At 39.1% G+C, this 21,880-nt stretch overlaps 2 protein-coding genes across 2 annotated transcripts in view; one reads left to right on the forward strand and one right to left on the reverse strand.

Moving 5' to 3' along the window:
* Positions 1-185: 185 nt before the first annotated feature.
* LOC136692641 (actin-associated protein FAM107A) lies at positions 186-4,133 on the forward strand. The gene is made up of 5 exons (XM_066666205.1): positions 186-296; positions 1,182-1,239; positions 1,414-1,618; positions 2,666-2,828; positions 3,037-4,133. Exons 1-5 carry the CDS (start codon positions 264-266, stop codon positions 3,151-3,153), a joined length of 576 nt encoding a protein of 191 aa, XP_066522302.1. The 5' UTR covers positions 186-263; the 3' UTR covers positions 3,154-4,133.
* A 116-nt stretch (positions 4,134-4,249) lies between these two features.
* The window catches only part of camk1a (calcium/calmodulin-dependent protein kinase Ia), a 49,501-nt gene continuing 31,870 nt past the window's right edge, over positions 4,250-21,880 (reverse strand). Inside the window, exons 4-13 of the mRNA XM_066664356.1 lie at positions 16,961-17,092; positions 13,814-13,888; positions 13,570-13,708; positions 11,221-11,347; positions 10,869-10,944; positions 9,784-9,896; positions 9,070-9,148; positions 8,861-8,948; positions 8,073-8,241; positions 4,250-6,778 (exon numbers count right to left, since the gene is read on the reverse strand). Coding sequence (XP_066520453.1) covers positions 6,687-6,778; positions 8,073-8,241; positions 8,861-8,948; positions 9,070-9,148; positions 9,784-9,896; positions 10,869-10,944; positions 11,221-11,347; positions 13,570-13,708; positions 13,814-13,888; positions 16,961-17,092 — 1,090 coding nt within the window. The 3' untranslated portion in view covers positions 4,250-6,686. The remainder of the gene's footprint in view (positions 6,779-8,072; positions 8,242-8,860; positions 8,949-9,069; positions 9,149-9,783; positions 9,897-10,868; positions 10,945-11,220; positions 11,348-13,569; positions 13,709-13,813; positions 13,889-16,960; positions 17,093-21,880) is intronic.

Consider the following 21,880-nt stretch of genomic DNA (forward strand, 5'->3'; position numbering starts at 1 on the left):
AAGCTTGGAGCCCCTCACTCTCTAGCTCACTCGCACTCATTCTAGCTCATTATCTCTCTCTCACCCTACTTTCTCCTCCCCTTTTCTCTCCCATTGGTTTGAAAACACAGTCTCTGATTCAGGCCACACTCCAGGCCTGTGTTTTTCAAGGGGTGCACTGAGTTTAGTGCCTTCTCTTCTCATCACTGTGCCAGAAGAAGAGGATCTCTAAACTAAACAGCCCACAACTGACCCAGAGGAGTGACTAGCAAGAGAAGAATGCCATGGGCAACATGGGAGTGACCCATGGAAAGAAGGTGAGGAATTTACTCCTTTGTTTTGATTTTTTTTTTCTTTAGACGTGTAACTGTTTTCTACCAAAATGTTGGCAAAGATCTATCAGTGACAATCGACTCACTGTTATAAATATACATAGTGTAGTGTTACTATAGCAACCAGGTCACTCTGTGCATGAGTTGAAACAAAGAATGAAAAATCACTGACATTGTTCAAGACTTGTAACATTTCTGCACTTAGCTTTGACAGGATTCAAACACAACATGTTTTACTCTTCCCCCACTGCATTCTGCAGCAGAAAAATCACTGCTATGGAATACAGCTGTGGAATTCAGCCATCAACTCTAGCTCATTTTACTTTCAGACAGCTTAAGTCTGAAGACTGTGACTCGCAACTGTTGTCATTTTAGAAAGCAAACAATTTTTCAAAGCAAAGTGGGTGAGATTGTTTGGCTGGGTCATTAATGAGGTGGCTGGACGCCAGCTGGTTCCACAAGCATTTTAGGCCAATATGATTAACCCAGCGTGGTGTACACACACACACACACCCACACACACAATAACTCTCTTGTGCCACTGCAGACCACTGGGCTGTTGTCCTCTTCATCAACAGCTTTGAAAATTATTTATGAAAGTCTGGAGGAGCTGAAGATGAAAATTCAAAATAAGCACTGCATTAATGAAAAGCACTTTAATGTACCGTAAGACATTTATTTAATGGGAAGAAAAAAATCTGGTAGAAATAACGCTGGCATAAAAATTCTTAGTGTTTATGTGTTTACAGTTATATCTCAGCATTTTTGTCAAGTTCAATGGAATAATTTACATGAGAGACAATCAATTAAGACCTACATTATTAATTAGATTACAGTGATTCCAAACAGTGTATTATTTTGTGTCTACAGGCAGACCTTAGTGATCAGCATCTGCATTCAGGATGTGCACAACCTCTTATTGGACCAGGTACTTCTTTGCATTTGCTAAGGTATCGATTATATCATTGTTCTGGATTAGCTGGGTTTGAGAATATAACCCTGAGAAATCCGTGACTAAGAGACTGGTCCCCTGCTTTACGGCTTTAGTGTTCACGGTAATGAGCGGTCTCACCAGAACCTCTTTCCGTGTTTTTCCCTTCAGACTCATGCAGTGATCTGGGCTCTGTGCTGGGCTCTGATCAGAGATGGGACAGGGACGAAGACCTGGACCAGAACCAGCTGCTGGTAGAGCACATAGATGAGGGCTATTATGAGGAACTCATTAGGCCCAAAAAATTACCCAATCCTGTGAAGGCCTCCAGAAGCCACAGAGAGCTCCACCGAGAACTGCTCATCACACACAAAAGGTGCACAACAAGAAGTCCTTTTTGGAGTATTTCTGTTGACCCATTAGGTTGGACCTTTTCAAATTAAAGGCTTAAAGCTGTGTTCATATCATGCGGACAAAACCAAATGAAGGTGATAGTAAGGTAAAGGTGTAGAAGGTGATATATCATTTTCTCTGAGCGGCTGTAATACACCAACCTGCCGTAAATAGGAATGTCCTCTAACATTTAATTAAACTGTGCCCACACACTGACCGCTCTGTTAGACACATCCACCTCCATGATCCACCTTGTAGATGTAAAACCACCTGGTGCAGGTGATCTGTTGCTGCACAGCTTGTGTTGATCGTCCTCTAGTCCTTCATCAGGACGCTGTGGGCTGGATATTTTAGGATGGTGGACTATTCTCAGTGCAGCAGTGACACTGAGATATTTAAAAAATCCAGCAGCACTGTTATGTCTGATCCTGATACTAGCACAAATCACACTACTACAAAAAAATAATAATATATATGTTCACCCTGGTACATGTTGGTCAACATGCTACATATTAATCAGTGTATATTTGACCTGACAGTAAGTTTTGCCGCAAAGTCTCTGCAACAAGCATTTGCTACTTTTTCTGTTTGAACTATTAATTTATTCATCTTTGGGGAGCTGCAGTGGGCTTATTGTCTAGAGTGTGACCCACAATGTGTTATGACCCAGTTACAGTCAAACATTTGTAAATCTTTCATCGCCACTGGTCTTCAGCTGGTCCTCAATAAGACACACAGACGCCCTTTAACCGACAGATGGCGCTATAGCACCGCACCTGTTTGAAAACGGAAATGCTCCCCTATATAATTACGAAGTTCTTCCACTAGAGGTCACCGTTGGAACTTTTGCAATTAGGCGCTAGTCAATCACTTTTAAGATATTTGGCAGATATTTCTGATAATCCATTTAAAGCAGCGGAACCCCAGACAAATTAGTACATAAACACGTTTTAAAAATCACATTTCAATAATCCTTAAGCACTGAAGCAAGGAATGAAACTGAAAACCGTGTTGTTGTTGTGGTCGTCAGAGGAGCAGTGGTGGAGGAGAAGCCGGAGCTGCAGAGGGTCCTGGAGCAGAGGAACAGAGCTCAGGCTCTGAGGCAGGAACGTGAAGAAGAAGAGGAGGAAAGAAAGAAGAAGAGGTCTCCTCTGGAGCAGGAGCTGCTGAGGAGACAGCAGAGACTAGAGAGGGTAATAGTGCTCTGTCTGGTCATTCTGAAAACCAGAAAGCAGATCCCACTCAGCATTTTTGATGATGAGATAAGCTTTTGGTCTGAAATATGTTTGGATAAATCTCTCTGTAGTTGAGAGGAACATGTAAAATATTTTCAGACAAAATTGTCCCCAAAGAAAACTCCACTGCTGCCTTAATCTCAATGCTGTTTTTTTTCTTCACCAGCTGGAGAGAGAGATGCAGGAGGAGAGGGAGAGGCTGAAGAGAGCGCCTGAGTTCATCAGAGTGAAGGAGAGTTTGAAGAGGACAGCAGTGGCCAGCGCTTTGGAGAAAGAGCTGTAGGCAGTTTCTTACTGGATCACTGTAAACATGTCACTGCTCAGAATGAATGATGATGAAGAAGCTGATGCCTTGGGTTTTCTGTATCTGCTGATATGTAGACCGCCTGGATTTGAATCCTATAAAATGAATGTGATTGGAGACGTATGGTGGTTAGACTTCCTCCTGTGTTGCACATTAAAATTAGACAGAAAAGGTTTTAAATGTGAACCAGCACAGAATAGAAAAATATATTGTTGCTGTCAGAACAAAACCTTGTATTTACATTTTGTTGTTTTAAATTTATTGGCCTTTGACCTGAAAACACCAGCTGGCCATGACTTGGCTGGTACAAATTCCCCAGAACTGCGTCAAGAAATGGCTATTTTTTTCTACTGATAAGTTGCCATTTTGGAGATATGAGGTTTATGTCTGACATCAATGATGTAGTAGCACTTTATCTGATTCATGAGCCTAGATTACTGAATGTACAGATGGAATTATCTGCTTAAGTTTTTGCACTTTTCTTCAATGTGTTTTTACAGTATTGACACTGATAGGCACTGGGACCTGTGGAATGAGAATGGACAAAAGTAATGTCGCTGTCCAAAGAAAATCATGTAACTCCAAAATAGAAACTTCACAGAAGGAAAGTTTCAGATGGTTTCAGATTGTGCTGTTTCAGATGGTCCATTCGTCACAAAACTTTCCCACATCTTGAAAGACCTGTGTCCAAGTGATTTAGGAAACTAAAAGTCCACAAAAATGGAGATATTTTTATTTGGACAGCGACAATAGGAACATTCTCAGTGAACTGGATGTTGTAATTGTGTAACCTACACTTCTAGTTCCACTGAGGCAACTTAAACAAGTTGTTCTGTAACGACACATATATGTTCAAGCAGGAAATGCATGGTACAGACTAACCATACATAACAATACTTAACTGTAAAATGCAATAATAATATATAACTCTGTATGTACGGTTTTGCATTTCTTATAAATAAAGGGTTTTTAACATCACTTACACAATTCATGTGTGTGTACACACTCTTTTAATACTTAATCTGAAATTACCAACCATAGCCTGGCTTTGCATAGCACTTTGATGTGAACTTTATTTGCACTGTACACATAAATCTTACTGAACACACAATGCATAGACAAGAGTGTTTATTTCAGAACCTGCTACAATATCCTCAAGGGTACAAATCATTGGCTCTTTTGCAACTCCATCAATAACCCATGATGCATTGCATCCATACATTTGTAGCTCAAAACAGCTTTTACAAAAAAAAAAAAAGATATACAATCTTCCTATACATCATGTTTTATGAATATAATGCACATAGTTGTGTTTTTTTCTGTTTGAAACTGAGAGGTGCATCTGTTCTCACTTAAAACAATGAAACTGAATCCACTCAAAAGGGTGGGGGGGTTAATCAGATTTACAGCATTGTAGCCATTTAAATATTCGGTAGCTTACATTTTCCTGGTCATAACACTGTGCTTGTCAAAGCTATTTGCTTGTTCAATATTAATAAAGAATGCCACTCATTTTTCCAATAATTATATTTGGAGCCATTTGTTGCTCATTAAATCATGTGGTAGCAGTTTAATAACAATGAATACTATTTTGAAGGACTGTCTAATGGCTTTGTTCTGTTTTTAGATGTTTAAATTGGCTTTGAAATAAAAAAGTAAAAAATAAAAAAAACAAGCTTAAACAGACAGCATCAAGTAAAATCTATTAACATCACAAAATTTCTCTTAATTGGATCAGCTGATAGAGGAAATCTTTTAAGAGCTTCAGACAATGTGTACAAATGATAGTCCATGTGCCTTGATGAAAAAAATGACACTGTTAACACTATCAAGTGCATTTCAAGCAGTATTCAAGTGTTCCCCCCCCAGAGAGTGTCAAAATAGCTTGTGTCTCCAACATCATATACAGGAAAAAGTTTCAGTCAGTCGTATCATATTAGCATAGTGGTAATAATTATATCTATATCTCTTGTTTATCATCGCTTATGTAAACATTTACGAGGTCATGCAAACATTAGACATCTTCTCAGAGGAGCACAATACAGATTACAGGCCAAGGCTCAAAGCTCAGATCCCTGCCCCAACAACTCACACACTGTTAACAGCTAACACTCATTTCTCAATCACATACACAGAGAGGGTCCTGAAGTGTTTAGTGTTTGTCACAATAGTTATTTATCCATGTTTGCAGCCTGGCCTACGCTCTTAAAAATTTAATTTCGGTTAGGTGCATAGTAATAGAAACAAGAAAATAGGACACTGAAATACTTAAAATGACTTAAGTGTATTAAGTTTATAATATTTATGGTCTAATATGGGACAGTGGGCCAATAACTGAAATAGATGTTTTGTTTGGACAGTGATATGCAGCCAATTCTGGTCATTTTTTTAAAGGAATTATCCATAAATACTGATATGACTCCAAAATCATCATACTCTTACTTTTATAGGATAAAAACCTTTCTGTAAGGAGCATAACCATTACAACATTTTTATTCATTCATAATCAATGTGCCCCTTAGGAAATGCTTAAGGACTACTGCTCTAAAGAACCATCCATTGAAAACATAGAAACCAACATGCATTTCTTCTATGGCACCATTCCAAATAACCTTTTTTGACTTCTTTGTTTTTAAAAAATATAAATAAAGAGAAACAGCAGCAGTGACCAATATTTAAGCTCTCTATGATCATATGCATATTTGCATAAGGTTAAAAACAGTAGTTTCACATTTCACACTTTGTCTCGTGGTCACATCCCTGACAGCCATTACTTTAAACATGCTTAAGCTGTCTGAAGGAATGGTGCAGGGATCTCAGTTTGAGCCTTTATCGAAACAGTTCTTCTCCATTTACTTCCACAGACCAGAAACACACAGTCTCAGTCACACATGAGGCTTCAGCTCAGAGCTGTGCATTGCCCACCGCTGTTCTGAACCAGTCTAACACAGAACACAGGCGAGGGACACACACACACACTGCATAGACATTACAGCAAGTAAATACACCATGCATTAAGGCAAGGGGATGTTAAAATTGTGATGACGAAATATAGGGCAGAATACTTGTATTTTTTAAATTTTGCTGAAAAAGAAAAAAAGAAGCTAGAAGAATGACAAATTGCTCATATTCAGTGCCTAAGCTTGCAAACACTGACCTGAATGAATCAAAAGCACCCAAATTCTCCTCAGAGATCATACGCTAAGTGTTCTACCAACTCCTAGAAGTGTCTCACAGTTGAACACAAATTTGGTTTTCTTTGGTTGGGAAACAAAGCATTAAAACAGACTAAACAGAAGGTGGGTGTAATATCAGAGTGAAGGGTAAATGTCAGGTCAGTATTCCACAATCTGCTCTCCATAGATCTGGATTTTTTGCGCTTGCTCTAGCTCCCTCTTTTGGACACTGATGGGACAGCTCTGTTTTCAGGGCCAGACTGGTGGTGGTACGAGTGTAGTATATGTGTGTGTTTGTGTGTGTGATGAGATCTGCTGGTTTTTTTCTGGATTCTCTCAGACTCTGCTGGTGGGTCTACAGCAGTACGCACAGCTTCTGAGACTGTCGCGATCAGCACTCCCACGCCTGCCCTCTCCACCTGGAGAACCTGGACACAGACAAGTTGAAGTGTGGTGAGTGTGTAGGCTACTGAAGTGTGAAACATGCATTTATTTGTTCTTATAAAACATACAACGAAATGGGTATTCCACATTGCTAAGGACAGTGAACACAACCACGCACACACACACACCCAGAGTGTCAGGCAGCCATCCCCAGCACCCAGGGAGCAGTTGAGGGTGCCTTGCTCAAGTGCACCTCAGCCATGGACTGAGTGAGAAGGACAGCGTTATAACACAGTTCTGTTTGACTGATGCAAAATTCACATAGTTTTATAAAAAAGGTGTTGAGGTGATATTTTCTTTTCATTTCAGATTCTCAATTCATAATCCTCTCCAGATTTAGCCCCTGTCCAGGGAACATCTACAATAGTTGGGAACGACAGTTCTCTCTGGATTATTTAATAATCAGAAACAGAAAAAAGTCAATATTACCTTACAATGAACCAGGAATAAAGCAATGTCCTCATCTATTTTTGTGATTTTCAATGTTTGGAGAGGTCTTTGCCGTTTTTCTGCTGTGAGCAGAGAGAGAGGAAGCCTAGCACATTTGACAGAGACACTTTGTTATTTACTTGTTTACTGAAACCGGGGCTTTGTAAACACATTAGACCAGTTTCCGGTGCACAGACTGGAGAGCTAGCAAATCGTGAGGAAACATCTCCTGAATTTTATAAAAAGTGGTTTTTGATTAAATCGTGAACTTCACCTTTAAAACTGTTTTGAAAGTTGTTTTCAATCCAACCCTACATTCAAAGATCTGCAGCGGAGCTATGAAGATTTGGTCACAAGTATCATGCCCAGTCAAAAAACACACGTTGGTAGGTGGATTGGCAACTCAAAAATCTCTATAGGTGTGAGTGAATGTGTGAGTGTGTGTCATCCTGTGAAGGACTGGTGCCCCCTCCAGGGTGTGTTCCCGCCTTGCGCTCAGTGATTCCAGGTGGACTCCAGACCCACCGCGACCCTGAACTGGATAAGGGGTTACAGGCAACGAATGAATGAACATGCTTGTGCCTTAGTTAGCTCCAGCCACAGACATTCTGCCTGTTGGCCTCAGTGTCAGGATTTTGCCAGTTGCGTTCTGATTGGCTCTCCTTCCACATGTCATGCCAACAATAGCACCCTTGTGATTGGTCTTCTTGCATGTTAGTCAAATTTCTTTTCCTGATGTAGTAGGCAGTTCTTGGCCACATTAAGTGGTGACATGCAAGATTATGCCTTAATTTATTGCAATAGAATCTATTGAGGCAAGCGGGTCAAATCTTTAAGACGGTGTCTTACCGTTCTCCTCTTCTTGCTCCTCGTCCTCTTCTTGCTGCTGCTCCTTAGCAGGGAGTAGCAGGTGTCTGTGGCAGGGGCTGGTTGAGCTGATCTGGCTGCAGCCCTCCAGACTGGTGCCTAGCTGCAGTCTCCTCATGTGTCTGACCACTGCTGTGGCATTGAAGGCTTGCTGAATGCAGACAGATATAAGAAGATGAGCATCAAATATACATTGATCTACACATGCAGAACAAGACACTGTCCTAGGATCTAATCAAAGTCATGTCTAGACCAAATAACAGGGTTGAGGCCCGTTAATCCAGGACTGAACTTACGACTGGCAAATGACCTTTAACTCTTAAGGGAGTTATTACTGTCAGGTGTATTATTCAAATGTAATTATGTGCATATGATCAACTACATTACAGTATATTGTTTTATGTGGCAACATGTTTGCATCTGCACGACAATATAAAATATGGCCTTTTTCGATGCACAGACCCTAATAAAAGGTCTGCAATTCTAGAATTACAAAAACAAATTGGTATGACATGAACATTCAGATTTCAAAGCTTGCACCTGTACTTCTCCAAATATTTCAGTGAGTTATGATGGAATTGTCATCAGCAATAACTAGATATGCCATTCTTTTAAGACACATTTCATAAAACAATGATGTCTGTAGTTACTGCCAGCTTTGCCATGCAGAGGTGATTATCAAGGACCAAAGAATTAAATCTAACAACTTTATTTTATGTAATCCTCTAAGGGCTGAGACACTCATGTAACACATACATCCCAAAACTCACCTTCCATTTACTTTTGGCAAAGTTCTTCTTAATCTGAGCACTGACAGACTCATGGATGTTCTTGTCAAGAGCAGTATCTCCAGAAATCCTTCAGAACCACAGCAGACAGAAACAGCGGGAGAGAGTGGTACAGAGGGGTCACTTCAAAGAGCTGAGAACAGACAGAATCAATGTGAAACAGAAACAAAGAGAGAAATGCGATCTCTTACCAGGGGTGCTGTAAGGCCTGTTCACATGTGTATCTCAGTGTAGGATCTTTCTCCATAAGGTGACATATGAAGTCTTTAGCTAGGAGTAAAGATAATATGTGATTAACAGTATTTTACCTGAAACAGACTCCATTAGACTACCATTCAATTCAAATATATTCCACTCCCACAACTGGGCTTCAGTCAAACACTACTCATGGCTTGAAGGTTTGAACTAGAAAAGTGCATTAACAAATGTATTCTCTCTATCTTTCTCTCTGTTCCACAGTCATTTTCACTTGTGAAAAAAAAATGAGGACAGCATCAAAGAGCTCAGGGCACCCTGAACACTTCTGAAGCTGTAACAGCTGACAGCATTTTTAAATGAATGATTTATGGTGTTAAGGCTTCATCTTTGACAGTGCTGTTTTATGTTAACAGATTGGCTTTTTATCTGTTAACAAAAACAGTATGAAAGATGCTGTAGCACAGTGGTAAACATGCTTTGGTCCCAACACTTTTGGAATGTGTTGCAGGTATTGTATTTTGAGCGTAAATTTATAAAAAAAAATAAGGAAAGTTGAAGAAAACGTCAACTATCTTGTTTCTGTAACAACTGCAACTGATTTTGGGTTTATTCTTCATACCATGGCGTACATGCTACAGGATTCATATGAGTTTGCGTATTGTTTGAATTGAGTGAAGAATTGAGTGAAATATTCCTTTGAAAGTTACCTGAGTCTGAAATGTCGTCCCAGTACGGAGAGTCAAACTCATACTCCGCTTTCAGAATTTGTTCAAAGAGCTTGGCATCATTTTCATCATAAAATGGAGGATAGCCACAGAGTCTGGTGAAGATACAGCATGGTGAGAGAATTTTTCTGTCTTACGCAGTCCCTAGATAGCAGCTCTATTTTGAGGAACCCTTTTTCTAAGCCTCTCTTTGCTTGAGTGCCCATTCCCATGAATACGTAATGGTAGAATGTAAGTTAGTACAGTAGACTTGCATGAATCATCACTGGGGATACGACACTGAAAATACTGAATGTTAATAATTACTTAACTTCTAAATGGAGCTAATAAATGTATATTTAGTGTGCCTGATCATACATATTTCAACATTGTACACATCCTCATTCAGAGTTTATTCTTAAGTAAAGGTTATTGACAGGTAGTTTGGCCCTGTTTGCAGTAGTAATGGCTTTGATTTTTCAGGGAAGAGTTTAAAATAGATGCTGGAAGCTTGCTTTGAAGATCAGATTGCATATAGCTTCAGGAGCATTAAGAGGGTCAGGCTTGGGATTAGTTATGGACTCCCATTCATCTCAAAGATACTGGATAGCAATTTATCACTCCAAATAATCTAGATTCACTGTTCCACAGCCCAATGTTAGAGATCATTATATCCCTGCAGCCAATGCTGAGTAATTAAGCCATCCTGCCCACAAAGACAGCAAGGCATCACCAGGAATCAAACTAGTTTTCTAGACTACAGGATGACTACTAATACTATGCTGCATTAGTTACAGTGAGTGGGTTCAGTGTTTAAAAACTCCAGCACTACAGCACTGCTGTATCTGATCCAATCGTACCAAGCACAACACACTGACAAGCCACCACCATGTCATTATCACTACTGTACTGATTGTCATTGGGCATGGTGATTTTAATCACATGAACAATTGCTCTAGAATTACTTTCTATGCTTTTTTATGGAAATTATACAAGCCACATTTGCAAATTTGAACATATGTCTCAACAAAGGGTAGGTGAAATAGGAGTCTGGATATATTTGAGCATAAAAGCAAGATGCTACTTACAAAATGTAAGAAATGACTCCTATGGACCAGCAGTCCACTGCTTTGCTATAGGGTTTCTGTGCAAGGACTTCTGGGGCTGAAAGAAGGAGAGAGAGAGAGAGAAAGAGAGCAAGAGAGAGAGAGAGAGAATTGAGTGCTCAGATGCTCTTTTGCTGTCTCCCTTCCCCAGTCATTTTCACTTGTGAAGAGAACGAGAACAGCATCAAAGAGCTCAGGGCACAGAGAGCACTTCTGAAGCTCTAACAGCTGACACTACCAAGCACTTGATTAAATGGATGAGTTTATAAAATCTTGGATAGAAAGAGAGAGAGAGAGGCAGAAGTATACAGAAACAGAGAGATTATATTCATACCCACATATCCAGGAGTTCCACAGGCTGTTGACATCACGGTTCCTGAGTCCTCGATTTTGGACAGTCCAAAATCACTGATCATGATGTTAGAGTCCTCGTCCATGCTGTAGTACAGCAGGTTCTCTGGCTAAAAACAAACAGAATCTGATTTAAATCCTTTCGAAATGGTTTCAGTGCCATTTCAATGCTTAAATAATGTTACTGCAGTGACAGCTAGAGGAGGACATCTGTACAGATATACCACAGGACTCAAGAGACGCTCTGGAATCCCACAGGAGCAGGAGAAGAAAAATCAAAATAGTCCTGTGGGACAGTACAGAATGGCACAGTGTGCAAATGGAAATGAGCAGGAAAGTGACTAGTTTAATTCTGAGAAGGTAGCAATTAGCAAGATTATAGTTCATTTTAAGTCATGACTGTATTTAAATTTGTAAATGGCCAGGAGCTATTGTCTGGTCTGCTTCTCTTTCTACTTCTAAAGTTTGTGGACACCTGCTCATTCAGCGTTTTGTCTTAAATCAAGTGCATTAATGCTAGGGTGGACCCATGTTTGCTTTTGTATGTGTGTAAGCATGTAAATGAGTGAGCTACAAGTAAGTTCCATGAGAGTCTCTACATCTACAAAGACTGAATACCACAAGACAGCATAAGAAAGGACAAGACAGTCCAAATAACAGACAATAAAAAGAGTACAGTCATAGGCAAATTTTAGTTTATTTTGAAAATAATCACATATTCTTTATAGAGAATTCACACTGCATATTTTTTTAAAAATCAGCTAGTGCTCTTTAGATTTGAACTTATCCTATAAAACAGTGGTTCTCAAAGTGTGGTACTAGTACAGGTGACATCGCAACATTTACTACATTCACTGATTAAGAAATAACTGCAAAAATCATTCATTCATTATCTGTAAGCGCTAATCCAGTTCAGGGTCGCGGTGGGTCCAGAGCCTACCCAGAATCATTGGGCGCAAGGCGCAAATACACCCTGGAGGGGGCACCAATCCTTCACAGGGCAACACACACACTCACATCTACGGACACTCTTGAGTCACCAATAAACCTACCAACGTGTGTTTTTGGACTGTGGGGGGAAACCAGAGCACCCGGAGGAAACCCATGCGGACACGGGAAGAACACACCAAACTCCTCACAGACAGTCACCCGGAGCGAGACTCAAACCCACAACCTCCAGGTCCCTGGAGCTGTGTGACTGCAACACTACCTGCTGCGCCACCGTGCTATCCTAATTACAAAAATGAAAAATCGAAAAATTTCCAGTTACACAATCTGTTTCAGAGTTTTCATAAATATATTTAAATAAAAATAATTTGTGTTTGGGTCGGCAAGGTGGCGCAGCAGGTAGTGTCGCACTCTAGCTCCAGAGATCCGGGGTTGGGTGTTCGAATCCCGAGTCTGTGAGGAGTTTGGTGGGTTCTCCCGGTGTCTGGTGCTCCAGTTTCCTCCCACAGTCCAAATACACATGTTGGTAGGAGGATTCTGAGCATATCTGCCTTGTGCCATGTGATTCCGGGTAGGCTCTGGACACACCACAACCCTGAACTGAATAAGTCAGGGTCAATGAATGAATAATTTGTTTTTTTGCATTTTTTTAAAAATGCCATGAGGGCAAATATCAGCTTAAAGATCTGAAGCAGGGCACATCCACTATAAAGAATATTGCCAACCCGTTATCCAAATCCTAAGAAAATATCTAGCCATGTTAACTTGTGGATTGCAAATGCAGGTCAGCCATACAAAAATGGTGAAGGACTTTATTTACCACTTTCCAAAAAGATGACAAAAGCTCACTGATCTAGTCCCTTCTACTGCATGGCTAAACTCAGCCCTTTTACTAAAATGGTAAGCAGTAAATGCATTTGTGTGCCTACTCTGTACAAGTTTTATTTGTGTTTCTGTGTTTCTGTGATGAGATATAGCTGGTACTTGGAGCTTCTGGTCTGACAACGCGTGGTACTTGGTCTAAATGAGAACCACACCTTTAAATTAAACAATTCTTAATATCAATATTTAACTAAAATATTCATTAAAAAAAGTTTGTTTTTTCACTTTTTTCACTTACACTGTAAAAAAGGAGATAAGTTTTCATTTTAAATTTTGAGTTAATTGTGTTCTGCTCTATAAGCTGAATATAATTTTCATTAAATTAATATTTAAGGCAGCATTGTAACTTCATACATCAAAGTATTTAAGCTAAAACATCACCTTCTTCATTGTAGAAAACCACCAGGAATTATTTGACTAGAACTGCTCAAACATTGGCATATTACTGTACAGTACAGGAGTTAATTTATATCTTCATGTGATACTCAAGAGGATGCCTTACCTTCAGATCTCTGTGAACGATGCCCATGTCATGCAGATACTTTACTGCATCTAAAATCTGACGAATGAGTTTACTGGCATCTCTTTCTGTGTAGAAACCCTTCTCCACTATTCTGTCAAACAGCTCCCCACCGGATACTCTACACACACACACACACACACACACACACACACAGAGACAATTTGTCATGATTGATAATAAATACAGAGCTATTTTATATGCAGAAAAAAATATTGTGACTCACAGCTGCATGACCAGGTACAGATGTGACTCACTCTCGAAAATGTCCTCCAGTGAGACAATATTCTCATGCTTTATTCTGTAAGAGATAACCGCAACAGAGATAGGATTACACTTCAAAATTCAGAGTTGTTACTGAGGTTTTGCTGTCCTTTTAAATGTGTTTCTCCCCAGTTTGTGCCAAATTTTCTTCCCAATTTTTTGTTGTCTCCAATTTCATTATGACAGCGAATCTCTCCCCAACAGCAAACTTTGACACCAGTCTCGGGAGTGTGGAGGTGAACATGTACTACCTCAGAGACACGAGGAAAGCCAACTGCTTTTTCTCAAACTTCCACTTAGTGTGTGAGAGGAGAACGCAAACTGCCCAGATCTGTCACATCAGCTGAAAGACACCCATGCTAACTAACACCTTGTGTAGTAATGAGGAAGAGGTGGGCCAACTGGGCTTGGTAGGTCTCCTGGCCTTTGATGGCTGAGGCATCACCTGGATTCAAATCTATGCTCTGCTTAGATCACTGTGACATCAGGGATCCCATTTGCATTGAATATATTTACTGCTTTTGTAACTTTACAGGCATTATTCTATATTTCTGATGCCAATCCATTTACATTTAGCCCCAATTTCAACATGTCACTTATTAGAATTTGCAGATTTGTATGTAGACATTGTATATCAATATCAGACTATATACCCAAACACAAGGCTCTTACATTTAGTATTATCTCACAAGAAAATGAGATCTCATACACAAATGTCAGGAAAAAACCCCTCATATTCTATTTTTCACTTTTTGACATAATTTGGAAACACCAGCTGCTCTGTCCAGGGTGTGTTCCTGCTTTGCACCATGTGCTTTCAGGTAGGCTTGGGACCCACTGCAAGCCCGTACTAGAATAAGAAAATACAGAAAATGAATAAATGATTAAACAGATGAAAAGACCTGCTGCCTTTTACATTGTTACATTATAAAATTTCATCATTAAGGGACCAATAGAAATGACTTGAAATAAAACCTTTTAACATTAATTTTCACTGGGAGTTAAGAATGTACTTTTATTTAATGTAGGTTTTTGCTTGACAGTGACACAGTTAAATGCATTAGAAATGGTGAATGTGAAGAGAAGGCACTGTAGTAGGTGTCTCACACTCTTCTAGGCTCTGCTGATGTGTGTGCAGTAAGCTCTTTATTTCCTTTTGTTCCTCATTGTCCCTGTCTCTTCCTCTCCTCCTCTAAATACCGCAGTCTCTTTCAGTCCTCTTTATTGGCATGTGGCACAGCCCCTTAATCTGTCACTTTCCTTTTCCACTTCCTTCCCCAATCTCTCTCTCCCATTTCTGTCTCCCTCTTTCCTTAATTACAGTATTTCTCACAGTAACAGTGGAATACACTCTAGCAATTATACTCTACTTCATTATTTCCCTTGAGTCTCTCTCTCTCTCTCTCTCTCTCTCTCTCTCTCTCTCTCTCTCTCTCTCTCTCTCTCTCTCTCTCTCTCTCTCTCTCTCTCTCTCTCTCTCTCTCTCTCTCTCTCTCTCTCTCTCTCTCTCTCTCTCTCTCTCTCTCTCTCTCTCTCTCTCTCTCTCTCTTTACTGTACTGCTGAGGGGGGAACCTCAATACCATCTCAAGCCCAGTGTGTGCTGTGTTACCATAGCAACAGAGATACTAAAAATAGGCCTATCTCCAATACTCCTGACATTTCCGGTGCACGCTTCCACCATTTCTACAAGACGATACCACTTTGTTTACCTCCGAGAGCTTTTACAGCCGCTCCTTTCCTCAAAATGCAAGTGTAATTTGAATTGCAAAAGGTTGAACCTTCTGTGGCCTCACTTGAAACCAGCAGTGAGAAAGGGTGCATGAAATGTAACAAAATACTTTTTACTCTTCCACACAAAAATAAAAAATAAAAAAACATCATCTGCAGCCTCTGAATAAGCCACACACTCTGTGCACGATTCCTATCTATGGCTGGTCAACAAAACCAAGACAGCTGGCTTTTATAGAGCAAATCAATGGAATTCCTGTGAAATTAATGCAATCAGTCATTTTTACCACTAAAAATATCAAACACTATTCATGATTGGGATTACTTCTTAGGTTTAATTATTCTTATAAAGTGCAACTGGCATAAGATGAAGTGAATTGTTTTTTTCAGTCCCTAAATAAACCAGCTTTTTCTCCTCAGTCAGTACCAGTCAGGTGGGTGAGATTTTTTGAGATTTTAAACTTTAAACACTCAACAGATAAATAAAATACTGCGGAGTGCCTGTCCTGATGGTGGTTAGCAATTCATTTTTTCAGATTTTTTTCCCATTTAAATATAAAAATGTGCACAGCCCTGTCTGGTTATCTAGTGTTTCACCCAGCACACCATCGAAGACAATATAATATACTGCAAATGACCCCGTCTTGCTCCACTGAGCAATAACACTGTATCTGAGACTTTGTGTTCTTTCTGGAGCTTTTTAAGCTCAACTCACTCATAGGCATCAACATGGTTAACGCTGAAAGACCTGCTATTCTTTAGTTCCAGCTGGGAATTAATTTTTCTTGTTCTGGAACCAATTTATGTTGGTGGAAATGCTCAGAAAGGTCCCAAATTAGGTCTGCGAATGGGAAGCAAACGGAATCTTTGAAAAAATGTGTTTCACGTGTAGAGGAATATTGCTGATTATTTTTATCGCTCTAAAATTTATGTTTATTTTAATGTCACGTGATTTTGGACTGAACCCTAGTCCAATGTGTGTATGATAATAGAATTACCCAGCGTGCTACAAAACCAATGCAACCACAACAAAACTGACACCACAGATTTCTTAAAAACCTTCTTTGTCTCTTCCTTTTCATTCCTTTTTCCACTTACATAATTAAGATGTGGACTCACTGACACGCCATTTCACAGAACTGTCGACCATCACTGGACTTTCACAAACAGTACATCACACCTCAGTTCTGTCCCATAGCGGACATTTCAGCACAGTACTATTTATACTGATGTGCCACAGAGTGATACATTATTAAAAACACACACTGGCAGACTGTTCTGGAGGAGTCAAAATGAATTCTGTCTGCCAATGAAACACAGACCATCCACCCCATCTCTATTTGCTTTCGCATGTATTGATTGAATGGAGTTATTGCTGACCTGTGTAACACAGCAATTTCATTTTCAATGCTGTTCTCCTTTCCCTCCAGGGCCTTTTTAGGGATGCATTTGACAGCCACCAGCCGCTGGGTGCTCTTCTCCTCAGCCAGCACCACCTCTGAGAATGCCCCCCTGCAAAACAGGTGAAAAGGATGAGAGGGAAAGAGTTGGTTGAGGATTCTCTGGAAGGTATCATATATTAGAGAAACCTCAAATGGTTGGTCGAAGAAATACATGGCAGGGGGGCCTCTTTATATTCATAGATCATTTCAACCTCTGTAGCCATGCAATCTCCATAGACAAGCACTAGCTGTAATATGGTCATAGTAAAAAGTTCAATCACTATCAACAGATTGGTAGATGGAATAATGGGAAAAAAAACTCCTTTATTAGTATCTTATCAGCACTGGTTTACAGTTCCAGCATTAAGCAGATATTTCAAAACAATATCTGACAACAAAAAGGTACTGCACAAAAAAATGCAAGCCCTAAAATATCTGTATATTATTACTTTTACTATATTTGCACCCATCTACAAATATACATAACAGTTGTCTCTAGATCTAATACAGTTAAATGTCTCAATATCTCAGTATCTGCACCAAATTTCCTATATGACTACATCTCAGGAGTCAAATGCAGAATCGGGCATTTTTAAAACTGCTCATCCACTGTTCTGTTGTTGAACTCCATCATGATCAGAAATTCAGAGCTGCTCCTGGAGCTGCATTAAAGGGCACACCAGACAGGCCACGCAAACAGAGACAGGCCACACTGGTTGATGTCGATGTTCCTTGGTGCCAGCCCTGCAGTATCAGTTCCGCTGACTGGAGAAGAAACTGACACTGTCAATTCACAGCTTGATGCCATTAAGTTCCAACTGAAAATCCTTTTGTCATATTAGCCTCAGTTGCACTAATGTGACATTACAAAGCAAAACAACACCTCCATCCAGTACAGTCAGTGTGAAATTCACACCCAGAGTGCTAAACTGCTCTCAGATATACACTGCATGTTATCACGGTCTCGCTTCAAAGCCGTAGAAGATGACGTCATTCTAGTGATTTAACAGTGTCTGTAATGAGTATCAACGGCAAGTAGGATTTTTTGGATCATATTTTTAACATGGTATAGAAGAGACTTTTAGTCTTTATCTGCAGAGAACCCAACAAGTACAAATAGTTTTGACATTCATTGTTTCAGAACCGAGGACTGGCAAGAAACAATGGGAAACACAGGTTTGTAGGTGTAATTACTCCTAGTGTGTCCAAATTCAGCGGTACATTATATTCAATATATGTGCTGTTTAAAAAACATTACATGTATAATATTAATATCGCCAAAATTTGTTAGACACCTGCTCACCAAAAATTTCTTCTGAATTGAAGTGCATCAGTAGGAAGATTATTAGTCATCTGCACCAGTAACAACTTCTGCTCTTCTAAAGCTTCATAAATATATACTGTAATATTTATGTGAGGATTTGATGGCATTGAGTCTGGTTCTTATGCTTAATGATTAATTCTAGATAACAAAGACCGCTCTAATTCATCCCTAAAGTTACTAGATTGTGCTCAATTACTCGAGAGAATACAGCTGCTCCACAACCCAATGCTGCAGGCTTCGTACCACTCTAGCTGATATTCAGCATTGAGCACGATGACCTTAAGATCATGAGCCGCTACAGAGAACCCCTTTTCATTTTCTGCTTTTCTTTAGAGATTTGACATGCTGTGCATGCACAACTGAATGTCTGTGTGGATAATAGGAGAAAATGAAAAAAGATGAATTAACAATAACATCTGCACAAACATGTAAGCCACTGTGTTTAAACAAGTTTGAAATACAGAGCTGTAATGGATTTGTCAGGTGCTGCAGAAGAAAAGACCAAAGCTCACCAGAGGGACATACACAGGTGCACATGATATCAGGAAATATCTGCAACAATATGACAGATGGAGAAACACAACCTTTACCCGATTCCTCTGAGTGTGTGTGTGTGTGTGTGTGTGTGTGTGTGTACTATTTTGAGCATTCTTTCAGCTTTTTACTATCAAAGTCTGACAAAACAGTCAAGAAATAATATCCCATTAAGTGAACATTGAGTGTGACCTAGTTGCTTTTCATGTCTCTACACCAAAAGTATCTCCACTATTAAAGTGGTGGCCTTAAACTAGATATTTATATTTAAAGAATATAGCATTTAAAGGAAGTTTGAACGTTTATATTAAGAATACAACTGCAGTGTAGATAGTATGGTGTGTGCTTCATAACGGAGACCCTGATCTGTGAATCTGGCTTTAACAGGAAAATACTACTAAGTGAAATGCATAGTGCCAACAATAAATATATCGGTGGAGGAGGGATGATGGTCTGGTGCTGTTTTAATGGTTTGGCTGGGTCTCTACAGCTCCTGTGACAGGTAATGTTTACAACATGCAATATGGACATGTATGCTTCTGATTTTTGGCAAAAGTTTGGAGAAAGTCCAGCTTGAATGTGCCCTTTTGCACAAATCACAATAAATAAAGACACGGTTTGACAAGTTTGTTTTGCTAACATAGGCTTTTGGGGTGTACTGTGTGTACTCACAATAATTATGATCATCATCATCATCATTAAAATGTAGCTTTCAGGCCTTACAGGCCTGCAATGAAAGTAAACAAATAAAAAGTTTTATAAGACAAACCTTTTTATAACAAAAACAAGGAATATATTATGCCACTAATGGAATGGAAAATAAAATATTACAAAATTGTTAGCCTTCCACTTACACCATAATGATAAGGTAATGTCATCTTTAATGCATTATTTTTCAGTCCACAAATAATTTTCTGTTGTGTTTATTTTTCATATTCAAAAAGCAGCAGGTGGTAAATGGTGAAATGGATCTTGAGTTGTTTCACTGCAGTGCAGTTCATTAAATCTCCAGCTCCTCCAAAAGAGACAATAGTCTCTGATAATGAGAAGTCTATAAAAGAAAGAGTAAAATAATACTATAGACCAAATAGAATAAAATGAGCTTAAACTCTAAAATAATAAAATACCAAGTAATGTAATCCCAAAATAGGAACCATTCATTCATTCATTCATTGTCTGTAAACGCTTATCCAGTTCAGGGTCACGGTGGGTCCGGAGTCTACCTGGAATCATTGGGCGCAAGGTGGGATCACACCCTGGAGGAGGCGCCAGTCCTTCACAGACACACACACACATTCACTCACACACTCTCACCTATGGACAGTTTTGAGACGCCAATCCACCGACCAGCACCCAGAGGAAACTAAATAATAAAATAAAATAAAATATGAATTTGGTGGGAAGTTTTTTGGACCACATCATAACTTCATATGTTGTAAGGTGACACTCACAAGCTTAAACAATAAGATCTGGCTGAATGTTTTTACACAATCCTGCTTTTAATGCTCTAATGTTATACAATAATGTACTAATTGCATACAATTTTGTGATGGATATGATTATAATAAAAGAATTTTAGTTAACTTACTATTTTTTAGGGTTGTCCCAATTCAATCTAAAAGATGGGCATTAGGGCCGATCACGGCATTATTTTACTGATCTGTATCAGCTTTACTGTGCTCGATCTTAAGTCCTTCCTCTAGGTGGCAAGCTCACACTTTGTGATGTGTATGTACAGCTTGCAGATTAATGCAGCTTTGCATTATGAAATGCAGTGTTTACAGATAAGATGACCATCGGGGTACACACCAAGTGCCTTATTTAATGAAATCAGCATAAACTTTCTGGTGACAACATTCACTGAAATATTGCCCTGTCTGCCTTGTTGCATTATTGTTGTTGTAAACTTTGACAGAAGGTAAATTAAATTTATGTTATATGACATTTATAATCAAATGTTCAAGTCTGGGGTCTGGGCAAATGTCATTTCTGAGCTCTCAGCTCTGACCATACCATGGATGTTTAGCATAAGGCCAAAATCACATGATTTTCAGCTAAATTTGCACTGTATTGAAGAGAGTAAACAGAGAGAGAGAGAGAGAGAGAGAGAGAGAGAGAGAGAGAGAGAGAGAGAGAGAGAGAGAGCTGTTGCTGCTGCTATTGCTCTGAGACAAAGTTTAATTAAGTCTGGCTGTGGCTTTGCTTCAATAAAACTTAAAAGGCAGGAAAAAGAGAAACACTTTGCAGACTACAGAACAGAGAATTTATTCTAAAAGTGAAAAAAGTATGAACTAAATGCAATGTTTTATTCAAAAATATGTCCGCAACCACATAATCAAAACTATGTCCCATGGTGGATGTGGCTTCTAGATGTGCCTTTAGATGAAAGCAGTAAGCACTGTTTATATGTGGGGACAGGTCTATGCACAACCAGGTCTTGCATGCTTGGTTAAGAGTTCAAATTTCACTAAATTGTTCAATCATTTTTCAAACTCCAGATCAGGAAAGTACTGATCCTACTACAGCAATATGTTTTGAAAAGAAATTCAAAACGATATTTCTACAAATTAAATCAATGTAAATGGTATAGCTCATTTTAAACAGCACCAGAAACCATATAAACAAATCTGTTCTATAATGATTTAAAATGATTTAACTTCAGAGCAAATTTTATATTTGAGACACCAAATGTGTTGTGGCTGATTGACTATATTTGTGATCAGGGGAAAATTTTTGTAGATTTATTTCTGTGCCAGTCCACATCAGAATTGTTCACAGAGGTGGTGATATGAACCAGATGGTCAATGGCTTCAAAATCTCAAATTCACTAACAATTGTAAAGTTTGGGTTGCATTTAACAGATCAGTAGTATGTTATATAATAACACTGTGGTAACAGGTTGTACCTATTCATAAATGACAAGGTAAGCTAGTTGTTATTGTATAATAATTTGGTAATTGCACCTGTCAAAAGTTTTGTAATATTGAGCTCATACCTCAA

Source organism: Hoplias malabaricus, chromosome 3 (genome assembly GCF_029633855.1).
Source record: "Hoplias malabaricus isolate fHopMal1 chromosome 3, fHopMal1.hap1, whole genome shotgun sequence".
Classification (NCBI taxonomy): Eukaryota; Metazoa; Chordata; class Actinopteri; order Characiformes; family Erythrinidae; genus Hoplias; species Hoplias malabaricus.